General features: G+C 47.1%; 1 protein-coding gene across 1 annotated transcript in view; it reads left to right on the top strand.

Annotated features, from left to right (window-relative positions):
- The window catches only part of ints1 (integrator complex subunit 1), a 169,976-nt gene that overhangs the window by 2,854 nt on the left and 153,331 nt on the right, over positions 1-13,791 (top strand). The window contains exons 4-5 of the mRNA XM_072481022.1: positions 2,754-2,950; positions 6,575-6,712. Of these exons, the coding sequence (XP_072337123.1) occupies positions 2,754-2,950; positions 6,575-6,712 (335 nt within the window). The remainder of the gene's footprint in view (positions 1-2,753; positions 2,951-6,574; positions 6,713-13,791) is intronic.

Here is a 13,791-nt window from a genome sequence, read left to right as displayed (position 1 = left end):
CGGGTTCGATTCCCGACTTGCGTCATTGTCTGTGCAAAGTCTGCACGTTCTCCCCGTGTCTGCATGGGTTTCCTCCGGGTGCTCTGGTTTCCTCCCACAAGTTCCGAAAGACATGCTGGTAGGTGATTTGGACATTCTGAATTCTCCCTCTGTGTACCCGACCAGGTGCCGGAATGTGGCGATGAGGGGCTTTTCATAGTAACTTCATTGCAGTATTAATGTATGCCTACTTGTGACAATAAAGATTATTAATAAATTAGTACTTTGCATCTATCTTTACCAAAGAAGATGCTACCAAAGTCTTCGTGAAAGTGATGGTGGTTGAGAAACCAGATAGATTTAAAATTGATAAAAGCGGCGGTACAAAAAGATTGGCTACACTTGAAGTTGATTTGCCACCTGGAAGAAATGAGATATATCCAAGGCTGCTGAAGCAAGTAACGGTGGAATTGTGCAGGTACCGGTCACTAATGGTTGTTGGACATGAGGGTTAGAGAATTGCAAATATTACACACTTGTTCAAAGACACCTGTAAGGATAAGTCCAGCAACTACAGGCCAGTCAGTTTAACCACGGTGGTGGGAATGATTTTCAAAACGATAATCCAGGGCAAAATTAATAGTCTTGGATAAGTGTGGACTAATTACAGAAAGCCAACTGAGGATACAAAGTTGACCAGGCAGCAGTGCTAACCACTGTGCCACCGTGCTACCCTATAAAGCAAGGAAGTCATGGTTTTTTATATAACATTGGTTTGGCCTAAACTGCGGTATTGTGTCAAATCTTGGGTATTGCATTTTTGAGAAGATTATGAAGATTTCGGAGATGGTGCAGAAAAGATTTGTGAGAATTAATTCCCTCGTCACTGGAACCAGTTACTTGGAGAAGCTGTAATTGTTCTCCTGAGAAAAAAAAATTGGAGAGGAGATTTGAGGGTGGTGTTCATAGTCCTGAGGGCTCTAAACAGAGTAGATGGAGAGCGAAACTGTTTCCATTGGCAGAAGGGTCAAGAATCAGAGAACACAGATTTAAAGTGATTGTCTAAAAACCCAAAGGTAATATAAGGGAGAACAATTTCACGCAGTAAATGGTTTGCACCTGGAATTCACTGCCTGAAAAGGTATGGGAGGCAATTTTAATTGTGACTTTCAAAAGGGAATTGGAAAAGCACCTGAAGAGAAAATTAGATTGTAGGGCTTTGGGGCAACACTGGGGTGGAACTGTAGCTAAATGCTCTTGTTAAGAACGCGCATAAACACAACAGATCGAATGTTCTCCATCTGTGCTGGACATGTTCTGTAATTCTATGAATGCTCTTTTGAATCTTGATGGTCTCCCAAGCCATGGATTATAGCCTTTAAGCAAGGCTGCTCTGTTTTTAAAGAAGAAACATAATTTACATTGCAATGGGAAGTGTTTGTGATTGCAGTGTAGTGATCCATTCAGATGATGAATATGTCTGCAGTGGCATTGAAGTGATTTACTGTCTAAATTTAAGACGCGTTAAATGCCATTTATCCATTCAGTTTTAGAATTTATAAGGTGATTACTGTTGTGGGACAAGTTTTGTTTTACTTTTTCCCTGTATATACATTATGTTGGATACCCATGATATACGACAACATTTGCAGTAAAGGATTAAAGATTATGATATTTATCAACGAATTTGAATAATCATTCATGATTCAGCACTAGGCAATAACACTGATGCTCCATTGGTTTGTAAAGGCAATTGATCTAAGAAGCTTTTCTGAATCATAGAATTTTACAGCACATCAGGCGACCACTTGGCCCATTGTGCCTGTTCTAACCCTCTGATATGGCTACAATTAGATCCACTTCATTGCTCTTTCTCTGTCGCCCTGAAAGTTTTTCCTTAGACGAGTGAAAGAAAGATTTGGATCTATATAGTGCTTTTCATGACCCATGGACATCTTAAAACACTTTACAGTCAATGAAAGTGTGGTCACCTTTGTAATGCAAGAATTTGAAAACCATGATGCCGATGATGAAATACACGAACATTCACTCTTACATTAACTTTTGATTGCTTTTTAAACATAGGCCTCTTTTGATGGATTACTGGAGTTATTATGTACAGTAATTGAATCCTGTAAACCAGGAAGGTCTTTGGTTTCATCTATTTTTGTGTGCTTCTTTAGCTGCTACCATCAGACGTGCTAGACTTGGGCCAGAGTTTTTCGGTCCCCCCCCACGATGTGCTTTCCAGCGGCGGAGGAGGTTCTCATTGGCCAATTGTGGGACCTTCCGGTCCTGCCGAAGTCGATGGCGTTTATATGGCTCGCTCACCCTGCCACGGGGGGAGCCTTTAGTGGGACTGGAAGATCCTGCTGGAGAGAAAAACTGGGAGATCAATTGCCTTTACAGATCAATGGAGCATCTGACCGTGTTATTGCCTAGTGCTCAATCATGAATTATTATTCAAATCCGTTGATTAATGTTGTAATCTTTAATCCTTTACTGTGAATGTTGCCATATATCATGGGCACCCAACATAATGTACCTTGGTTTCCACTCTGCGGTGCTGTCCCATGACCTGAGCTGAACATACAGGAATTCAATGCTTCCTGGCTGCATGGCTCAGTTATTGGATTGGCTGTCTGAGCTTGAGCCATAAATCTTGTAAATGTAGAATGAGAGGCACTCATCTCTCGCCACAGGATGCAATTCTAGATTTATCGCAGGCTGTTTGGTTTAGAAGAGTGAGTGATTTTGAGTTACCTTTGCTACAGTTCCCCCAGCAACGCTGCTAGATGAAATAGAGGCTGCAGAAATGGATGGAAATGATGACTGCATCGAAGGGTTGTTGTGTGGAGCAGTTAAACAGATGAAGCTGAACCGAGTGAAGCCAGACACCACTCTGTTTCTCAGCCTGATGTACTTGGCCAAAATCAAACCCAACATCTTTGCAACGGAGGGTGTCATCGAGGTAAGCATTGTTGGGTATGGATTATGTTGGAGTAGAGAAAAGAACTGCTGAGGAAAATGAGACCAACTCCATCTAATCTGCCTTTAACCATCCTGCCCATTGAATGATACAATGATTGAGTTCTTGATGAGTCATAACAATCAATCTCCACCAGTTCAGATATGAAATGAGGAAAACCCCAGTGCTGGAGCACTTTGGGAGTCATAACCCCAAAGTCACCAGTTCCTCCCTCGCCCCAAAGTCACCTGTTCCTCCCAAGCGTGCAACACCATCCACACATTGTGTTTCAAATTCCTAATATATTGTATTCCAAAAATATTGTTTACTCAATTAAATCAATCTAATTTTCATTTGAATCCATCAATACCAAATGTTAGTCAAGGACAGTATTAAGGTGGCAGAAAGGACGTTTGAAGAGGACTCGTCTACTGATGTAGTATGTGCTGAGGTTAGAAACGGGAAAGGAGAGGTCACCCTGTTAGGTGTTTTCTATAGGCCCGGAAGTTCCAGTCATGTAGAAGAAAGGATTGCAAAGATGATTCTGGATAGGAGCGAAAGCAACAGGGTAGTTGTTATGGGGGACTTGAACTTTCCAAATATTGACTGGAAACGCTACAGTTCGAGTACTTTAGATGGGTCCATTTTTGTCCAATGTGTGCAGGAGGGTTTCCTGACACAGTATGTAGATAGGTCAATGAGAGGTGAGGCCATATTGGATTTGGTACTGGGTAATGAACCAGGACAGGTGTTAGATTTGGAGGTAGGTGAGCACTTTGGTGATAGTGACCACAATTCAATTACATTTACTTTAGTGATGGAAAGGGATAGGTATATACCGCAGGGCAAGAGTTATATCTGGGGGAAGGACAATTAGGATGCGATGAGGCAAGACTTAGGATGCATTGGATGGAGAGGAAAACTGCAGGGGATGGGCACAATGGAAATGTGGAGCTTGTTCAAGGAACAGCTACTGCGTGTCCTTGATAAGTATGTACCTGTCGGGCAGGGAGGAAGTGGTCGAGCGTGGGAACCGTGGTTTACTAAAGCAGTCGAAACACTTGTCAAGAGGAAGAAGGAGGCTTATGTAAAGATGAGACATGAAGGTTCAGTTAGGGCGCTCGAGAGTTACAAGTTAGCTAGGAAGGACCTAAAGAGAGAGCTAAGAAGCCAGGAGGGGACATGAGAAGTCTTTGGCAGGTAGGATCAAGGATAACCCTAAAGCTTTCTATAGATATGTCAGGAATAAAAGAATGACTAGGGTAAGAGTAGGGCCAGTCAAGGACAGTAGTGGGAAGTTGTGCGTGGAGTCCGAGGAGATAGGAGAGGTGCTAAATGAATATTTTTCGTCAGTATTCACACAGGAAAAAGACAGTGTTGTCAAGGACAATACTGAGATTCAGGCTACTAGACTAGAAGGGCTTGAGGTTCATAAGGAGGAGGTGTTAGCAATTCTGGAAAGTGTGAAAATAGATAAGTCCCCTGGGCCGGATGGGATTTATCCTAGGATTCTCTGGGAAGCTAGGGAGGAGATTGCTGAGCCTTTGGCTTTGATCTTTAAGTCATCTTTGTCTACAGGAATAGTGCCAGAAGACTGGAGGAGAGCAAATGTTGTCCCCTTGTTCAAGAAGGGGAGTAGAGACAACCCCGGTAACTATAGACCAGTGAGCCTTACTTCTGTTGTGGGCAAAGTCTTGGAAAGGTTTATAAGAGATAGGATGTATAATCATCTGGAAAGGAATAATTTGATTAGAGATAATCAACACTGTTTTGTGAAGGGTAGGTCGTGCCTCACAAACCTTATTGAGTTCTTTGAGAAGGTGACCAAACAGGTGGATGAGGGTAAACCAGTTGATGTGGTGTCTCTGGATTTCAGTAAAGCGTTTGATAAGGTTCCCCACGGTAGGCTACTGCAGAAAATACGGAGGCATGGGATTCAGGGTGATTTAGCAGTTTGGATCAGAAATTGGCTAGCTGGAAGAAGACAAAGGGTGGTGGTTGATGGGAAATGTTCAGACTGGAGTCCAGTTACTAGTGGTGTACCACAAGGATCTGTTTTGGGGCCACTGCTGTTTGTTATTTTTATAAATGACCTGGAGGAGGGCGTAGAAGGATGGGTGAGTAAATTTGCAGATGACACTAAAGTCGGTGGAGTTGTGGACAGTGCGGACGGATGTTACAAGTTACAGAGGGACATAGATAAGCTGCAGCGCTGGGTGAGAGGTGGCAAATGGAGTTTAATGGAGAAAAGTGTGAGGTGATTCATTTTGGAAGGAATAACAGGAAGACAGAGTACTGGGCTAATGGTAAGATTCTTGGAGTGTGGATGAGCAGAGAGATCTCGGTGTCCATGTACATAGATCCCTGAAAGTTACCACCCAGGTTGAGAGGGTTGTTAAGAAGGCGTACGGTGTGTTAGCTTTTATTGGTAGAGGGATTGAGTTTCGGAGCCATGAGGTCATGTTGCAGCTGTACAAAACTTGTGCGGCTGCATTTGGAGTATTGCGTGCAATTCTGGTCGCCGCATTATCGGAAGGATGTGGAAGCATTGGAAAGGGTGCAGAGGAGATTTACCATAATGTTGCCTGGTATGGAGGGAAGATCTTATGAGGGAAGGCTGAGGGACTTGAGGCTGTTTTTGTTAGATAGAAGAAGATTAAGAGGTGACTTAATTGAGGCTTACAAGATGATCAGAGGATTAGATAGGGTGGACAGTGAGAGCCTTTTTCCTTGGATGATGATGTCCAGCACGAGGGGACATGGCTTTAAATTGAGGGGAGATAGATATAGGACAGATGTCAGAGGTAGGCTCTTTACTCAGAGTAGTAAGGGCGTGGAATGCCCTGCCTGCAACAGTAGTGGACTCGCCAACACTAAGAGCACTCAAGTGGTCATTGGATAGACATATGGACGATAAGGGAATAGTGTAGATGGGCTTTAGAGTGGTTTCATAGGTCGGCGCAACATTGAGGGCCGAAGGGCCTGTACTGCGCTGTAATGTTCTATGTTCTGTGTTCCCGAGGGAAAATGTTGCATACACTGACTACTCGCTTGCTGATATATTGTTCCTGAAGATTAGTTTTGAATTTACTCTTTGCAAGTGCAAGCCATGTCCCCTGGTTCTACTGTTACAGTTAAAGTGAAATAGTTGATCATAACTGAAATGATTTAGTCCCTTTTTATGAAAAGGAATGGTTCAATTTACTGCACATAATGCCTCTTTCAAGGAAATATTCACTCTGTGGACCTGGCTAAGAGCAGAAGAAGAATGAAATCTGGCGCCTTCTTGATCTATATGACACGTACTGTGTTCTGCATTTATCTACAGAGTCATTGTGGACTGTTTTTAATACTAATGTGGATGCTTTTTAGGGAAAATAGTTAATTTCATGAGGGGACAAGGAATGGAAAGGCTATCTGGCAGCTAGGTATAATGAAGTAAGAGGGGCAGGATGCTCTTGAACATGAGCAACAATATAGATCAGTTAGACTGTTCCCTCTAGATTCTGTGGCACTTTTTTTAGATACTCAAGCTGTTTTCAGGAAAGAAATGGGAAGAAAATTTGAAGGCAAATGAGCATTGCCCAAGTCTTATTGACGTCTTTTTAATATCCCTGTTTCCACTAGGCGTTGTGCAGTCTGCTTCGACGTGATGCCTCCATTAATTTCAAAGCCAAGGGGAATAGTTTGGTGTCTGTACTCACTTGTAACCTCCTCATGGCAGCCTACGAAGAAGATGAAAATTGGCCTGAAATCTTTGTCAAGGTACAACTAAGAGTAAATTTTATATTGGCGGTGGCATTAGATTATCTCCTGAATACACTGCTGTGTCACAATAGTGCTGGAGTTGGTGCAGAATTTAATCCAGCCCATTGCAACAGGAACCTCTGTCAGGTGTTCAGTGGCTGATCAAGGGACCCAGCAATGGGTAGGTGAGGGGGGAGCACCAGAAGCCATCCCCTGCCCTTGGCTCTGGCAGCTTCACCCCACCATCTTGCATTGACTCCCAACCTCGTTACCCCCATCCTGCCATCACACACTTTTGACCTGCGGTCCCTCAGCAATCCTGGGACGCTGATGTGTGCATTGCCAGCAGCCACCACTGTTCCTAATGACACTGATGGAAATGAGGAGCTGTTGGCATCTGAATACCCAGCAGCTCTCAGTGGACAGAACTTCCACTGCCAGGGTCCTAAAGCTGGGTGCACAAAAGAACATAAGAATCTGGTGCAGGCCATTCGGCCACTCAAGCCTGCTCTATCCTTCAATAATATCATGGCAGATCTGATTGTGACCGTAACTCAACTTGTGGTGTCTCGGCATGGTAGCACAGTGGTTAGCACTGTTGCTTCACAGCGCCAGGGACCCGGGTTTGATTCCTGGCCTGGGTCACCCTCTGTGCGGAGTCTGCACGTTTTCCCCGTGTCTGCGTGGGTTTCTTCCGGGTGCTCCGGTTTCCTCCCACACATCCCGAAATACGTGCTTGTCGGGTGAATTGGATATTCTGAATTCTCCCTCAGTGTACCCGAACAGGCGCCGGAGTGTGATAACTGGGGGATTTTTACAGTAGCGTCATTGCAGTGTTAATGTAAACCTACTTGTGACACTAATAAAGATTATTATTATCGTAAGGCTGTGTAGGGCCCTCAATCATTCACTGTTTATTAACAACGTAAATGATCGTTCCGGGTGTGGCGATGACCAGCTGAGTCGCACGTTTCGGCAGCTCCCGGTGAAACAGACTTTTGGGCTCTTGATAGGAGCCCCAACGGCAATTTTGACGGCTAAAAACACTGTGCGGTAAACCAGAAGGGAATCCCCCCTGGATACGGACGAAAAAAGGAGGAGAAAGTGGCTGGATTGCAGTGGATCCTTTAGAACAGCGGCAAGGAAGGCAAGCAAAAACCAAGATGGCGTCGGAAGGTGGCAGTTTAACATGGGGCCCTGAACAACAAGAGTTCTTGAAATGCTGTGTGGAAGAGCTCAAAAAGGAAATGAAGAAAGAGCTGTTGGCCCCGATACTACAGGCGATTGAAGGGCTAAAGGAGGAACAAAAGACCCAGGAGCGGGAGCTTCGGGTCGTGAAGGCAAAGGCAGCCGAGAATGAGGACGACATACAGGGCCTGGTGGTGAAGACGGAGATGCATGAGGCACATCAGAAACGATGTGTGGAAAGGTTGGAGGCACTGGAGAACAACGCAAGGAGGAACAACCTGATGATTCTTGGTCTTCCTGAAGGTGTGGAGGGAGCGGACGTCGGGGCATATGTGAGCACGATGCTGCACTCGTTAATGGGAGCGGAGGCCCCGGCGGGTCCGTTGGAGGTGGAGGGAGCATACCGAGTGATGGCGCGAGGACCGAGAGCAGGAGAAATTCCCAGAGCCATAGTGGTGAGATTCCTCCGTTTTAAGGATAGAGAAATGGTCCTTAGATGGGCAAAGAAAACTCGGAGCAGTAAATGGGAGAACGCGGTGATCCGCGTTTATCAAGACTGGAGTGCGGAGGTGGCGAGAAGGAGAGCGAGCTTTAATCGGGCCAAGGCGGTGCTTCATAAAAAGAAGATAAAATTTGGAATGCTGCAACCGGCAAGACTGTGGGTCACATATCGAGGAAGGCACCACTACTTTGAGACGGCGGATGAAGCGTGGACATTTATTGTGGAAGAAAAACTGGAATGAGCGGGTTATTAAAAAGAACGTTTGAACAAAGTGGTGGGGCGAATGTGGGGGGCGAAGAGGGGGGTTAAAAAGGGGGGAAAGAGGAGTTTTATGTACTAATCCTGCGATGTGGTAACTTTTCTCTCTTCCACAGGTGGTGATGGGGGGAGGAGGGGAGGTGGAGGAGATGGGGCGTTGGCCATTGGGGGCGGGGCCAAGGGAGAAGCGCGGGCTTGGTTCCCGCGCTATGATAATCATGGCGGGAATAGAGAAGCAGGAAGGAGGGGGCGTCGCACGATGCGAGCCGAGGTCACGGGGGGAAGCCGAGGTCGGCCAGAGTTTGCTGACTTCTGGGAGCAACATGGGGGGAGTAATTACGCTAGCGGGGGATCTAGCGGGGGGGGTGGGAGGGGGGAGTTACTGGATTGCTGCTGCTGGGGAGAGGGGGGAGCTGGTATGGGAGGGGATGGGCGGGGGGGCACCGCCTGGGGGAGATACAGCTGCGTGGGAACCGGGTGAGGAGCTGGAAAAAGGGGATGGCTAATCGACAAGGGGGGGGGGTCGGAAGCCCCCCAACCCGGCTGATCACGTGGAACGTGAGAGGGCTGAACGGGCCGATAAAGAGGGCACGGGTACTCGCACACCTTAAGAAACTTAAGGCAGATGTGGTTATGTTACAGGAAACGCACCTGAAACTGATAGACCAGGTTAGGCTACGCAAAGGATGGGTGGGGCAGGTGTTCCATTCGGGGCTAGATGCGAAAAACAGGGGGGTGGCTATATTAGTGGGGAAGCGGGTAATGTTCGAGGCAAAGACTACAGTGGCGGATAACGGGGGCAGATACGTGATGGTGAGTGGCAAACTACAGGGGGAGACGGTGGTTTTGGTAAACGTATATGCCCCGAACTGGGATGATGCCAATTTTATGAGGCGGATGCTAGGACGCATTCCGGACCTAGAGATGGGAAAGCTGATAATGGGGGGAGATTTTAATACGGTGTTGGAACCAGGGCTGGATAGGTCGAAGTCCAGGACTGGAAGGAGGCCGGCAGCAGCCAAGGTACTTAAAGATTTTATGGAGCAGATGGGAGGTGTAGACCCGTGGAGATTTAGCAGACCTAGGAGTAAGGAGTTCTCGTTTTTCTCCTATGTCCATAAAGTCTACTCGCGAATAGACTTTTTTGTGCTGGGAAGGGCGTTGATCCCGAAAGATGAGGGGAACGGAGTATACGGCTATAGCCATTTCGGATCACGCTCCACACTGGGTAGACTTGGAGATAGGGGAGGAAACAGGAGGGCGCCCACCCTGGAGAATGGACATGGGACTAATGGCAGATGAGGGGGTGTGTCTAAGGGTGAGGGGGTGCATTGAAAAGTACTTGGAACTCAATGATAATGGGGAGGTCCAGGTGGGAGTGGTCTGGGAGGCGCTGAAGGCGGTGGTTAGAGGGGAGCTGATATCAATAAGGGCACATAAAGGGAAGCAGGAGAGTAAGGAACGGGAGCGGTTGCTGCAAGAACTTTTGAGGGTGGACAGACAATATGCGGAAGCACCGGAGGAGGGACTGTACAGGGAAAGGCAAAGGCTACATGTAGAATTTGACTTGCTGACTACGGGCACTGCAGAGGCACAATGGAGGAAGGCACAGGGTGTACAGTACGAATATGGGGAGAAGGCGAGCAGGTTGCTGGCACACCAATTGAGGAAAAGGGGAGCAGCGAGGGAAATAGGGGGAGTGAGGGATGAGGAAGGAGAGATGGAGCGGGGAGCGGAGAGAGTGAATGGAGTGTTCAAGACATTTTATAAAAAATTATATGAAGCTCAACCCCCGGATGGGAGGGAGAGAATGATGGGCTTCTTGGATCGGCTGGAATTTCCCTAGGTGGAAGAGCAGGAAAGGGTGGGACTGGGAGCACAGATCGAGGTAGAAGAAGTGGTGAAAGGAATTAGGAGCATGCAGGCGGGAAAGGCCCCGGGACCGGATGGATTCCCAGTCGAATTCTATAGAAAATATGTGGACTTGCTCGCCCCGGTATTGACGAGGACCTTTAATGAGGCAAAGGAAAGGGGACAATTGCCCCCGACTATGTCTGAAGCAACGATATCGCTTCTCTTAAAGAACATAGAACAAAAAAGGACCCGCTACAATGCGGGTCCTATAGACCTATTTCCCTCCTAAATGTAGATGCCAAGATCCAGGCCAAGGTAATGGCAATGAGAATAGAGGAATGTGTCCCGGGGGTGGTCCACGAGGACCAAACTGGGTTTGTGAAGGGGAGACAGCTGAACACGAATATACGGAGGCTGTTAGGGGTAATGATGATGCCCCCACAAGAGGGGGAAACGGAGATAGTAGTGGCGATGGATGCCGAGAAAGCATTTGATAGAGTGGAGTGGGATTATTTGTGGGAGGTGTTAAGGAGATTTGGTTTTGGAGAGGGGTATGTTAGATGGGTGCAGCTGTTGTATAGGGCCCCGATGGCGAGTGTGGTCACGAATGGACGGGGATCTGCATATTTTCGGCTCCATCGAGGGACAAGGCAGGGATGCCCTCTGTCCCCATTATTGTTTGCACTGGCGATTGAACCCCTGGCGATAGCGTTGAGGGGTTCCAAGAAGTGGAGGGGAGTACTTGGAGGAGGAGAAGAACACCGGGTATCTTTGTATGCGGACGATTTGTTACCATATGTGGCAGACCCGGCGGAGGGGATGCCAGAAATAATGCGGATACTTGGGGAGTTTGGGGATTTTTCAGGGTATAAATTGAACACTGGGAAAAGTGAGTTGTTTGTGGTGCATCCAAGGGAGCAGAGTAGAGAAATAGAGGACCTACCGTTGAGGAAGGTAACAAGGGACTTTCGTTACCTGGGGATCCAGATAGCCAAGAATTGGGGCACATTGCATCGGTTAAATTTAACGCGGTTGGTGGAACAAATGGAGGAGGATTTCAAGAGATGGGATATGGTATCCCTGTCACTGGCAGGGAGGGTGCAGGCGGTTAAGATGGTGGTCCTCCCGAGATTCCTCTTTGTGTTTCAGTGCCTCCCGGTGGTGATCACGAAGGCTTTTTAAAAAAGGATTGAAAAGAGCATCATGGGGTTTGTGTGGGCCGGGAAGACCCCGAGAGTGAGGAAGGGATTCTTACAGCGTAGCAGGGATAGGGGGGGGCTGGCACTACCGAGCCTAAGTGAGTATTATTGGGCCGCTAATATTTCAATGGTGAGTAAGTGGATGGGAGAGGAGGAGGGAGCGGCGTGGAAGAGATTAGAGAGGGCGTCCTGTAGGGGGACTAGCCTACAGGCTATGGTGACAGCCCCATTGCCGATCTCACCGAGGAACTACACCACAAGCCCGGTGGTGGTGGCTACACTGAAGATTTGGGGACAGTGGAGACGGCATAGGGGAAAGACTGGAGCCTTGGGGGGGTCCCCGATAAGAAACAACCATAGGTTTGCCCCGGGGGGAATGGATGGGGGATATGGAATGTGGCAAAGAGCAGGAATAACGCAACTGAAAGATCTGTTTGTGGATGGGAAGTTCGCGAGTCTGGGAGCGCTGACCGAGAAATATGGGTTGCCCCAAGGAATGCATTCAGGTATATGCAACTGAGGGCTTTTGCGAGGCAACAGGTGAGGGAATTCCCGCAGCTCCCGACACAAGAGGTGCAGGACAGAGTGATCTCAAAGACATGGGTGGGGGATGGTAAGGTGTCAGATATATATAGGGAAATGAGGGACGAAGGGGAGACTATGGTAGATGAACTAAAAGGGAAATGGGAAGAAGAGCTGGGGGAGGAGATCGAGGAGGGGCTGTGGGCAGATGCCCTAAGCAGGGTAAACTCGTCGGCCTCGTGTGCCAGGCTAAGCCTGATTCAGTTTAAGGTATTACACAGGGCACATATGACTGGAGCACGGCTCAGTAAATTTTTTGGGGTGGAGGATAGGTGTGCGAGGTGCTCGAGAAGCCCAGCGAATCATACCCATATGTTTTGGTCATGCCCGGCACTACAGGGGTTTTGGATGGGGGTGACAAAGGTGCTTTCAAAAGTAGTAGGGGTCTGGGTCGAACCAAGCTGGGGGTTGGCTGTATTTGGGGCTGCACAAGAGCCGGGAATGCAGGAGGCGAGAGAGGCCGATGTTTTGGCCCTTGCGTCCCTAGTAGCCCGGCGCAGGATATTGCTAATGTGGAAAGAAGCCAAGCCCCCGGGGGTGGAGACCTGGATAAATGACATGGCAGGGTTTATAAAGCTAGAGCGGATTAAGTTCGTTCTAAGGGGGTCGGCTCAAGGGTTCACCAGGCGGTGGCAACCGTTCGTCGAATACCTCGCAGAAAGATAGATGGAATGGAAAAAAGAAGGCAGCAGCAGCAGCCCAGGATCGGGGTGGGGGGGGGGGGGGGGAGGAGGAACCAGAAGGACTCTCAGGGTTGTTAATATATACTGTATAATATGTATAGGTCGTTGCTACAGATAATTATATCTTGGACTGTTAAATTATATTTTTGGAGAGTGTTACTTGTGATAAGGCAGTTGCCAATTAGGGTTAGTTTTCATTTTTGTTATTTATTATTTATTCATTTTCTGTTTATAAAATAGGTCATTGTTATTTGTGTTGTTATAATATTGTGTAAAGGATGCACAATGTACTGTGTTGGTTGACCAAAAATTTTCAATAAAATATTTTTTTAAAAAAACAACGTAAATGATCAGACAGAAGGACACATATGCAAATATGTTGATTACACAAAGATAGATGGCATTGTAAGTGTAACATTACAAAATAATATAGGTATACTAAGTGAATGGGTAAAACTGGCCACACGCTTTGGACCCAGAAAAGATAAAACTTTCTCCATGGTGAAAAGCTAGAATAATGGAGATCCAAAGAGACTTGACAGTCTAGATAACGAGATCATTAAAATATCATGAACAGGCAGCAAATAATGGAAAGGTTTAATGGAATCCTGCCTTTTTTATCTAAAAGACTAGAATATAAGGGAAGCGATTCATAGAATTCCTTCAGTGCAGAAGGAGGCCATTTGGCCCATTGAGTGCACTGACCCTCTGAAAGAGCACCCCACCTCGGCCTAATCCTCCACCCAACCCTTGGACACCCAAGGGGCAATTCAGCATGGCCAATCCACATAACCTGCACATCTTTGAACACATGCTTCAGCTATACAAAGC

The sequence above is a fragment of the Scyliorhinus torazame genome, chromosome 17 (genome assembly GCF_047496885.1).
Source record: "Scyliorhinus torazame isolate Kashiwa2021f chromosome 17, sScyTor2.1, whole genome shotgun sequence".
In the NCBI taxonomy this organism is placed as follows: domain Eukaryota; kingdom Metazoa; phylum Chordata; class Chondrichthyes; order Carcharhiniformes; family Scyliorhinidae; genus Scyliorhinus; species Scyliorhinus torazame.
The sequence above is the reverse complement of the archived record's forward strand: the minus strand, read 5'-3'. Positions and strand labels throughout refer to the sequence as shown.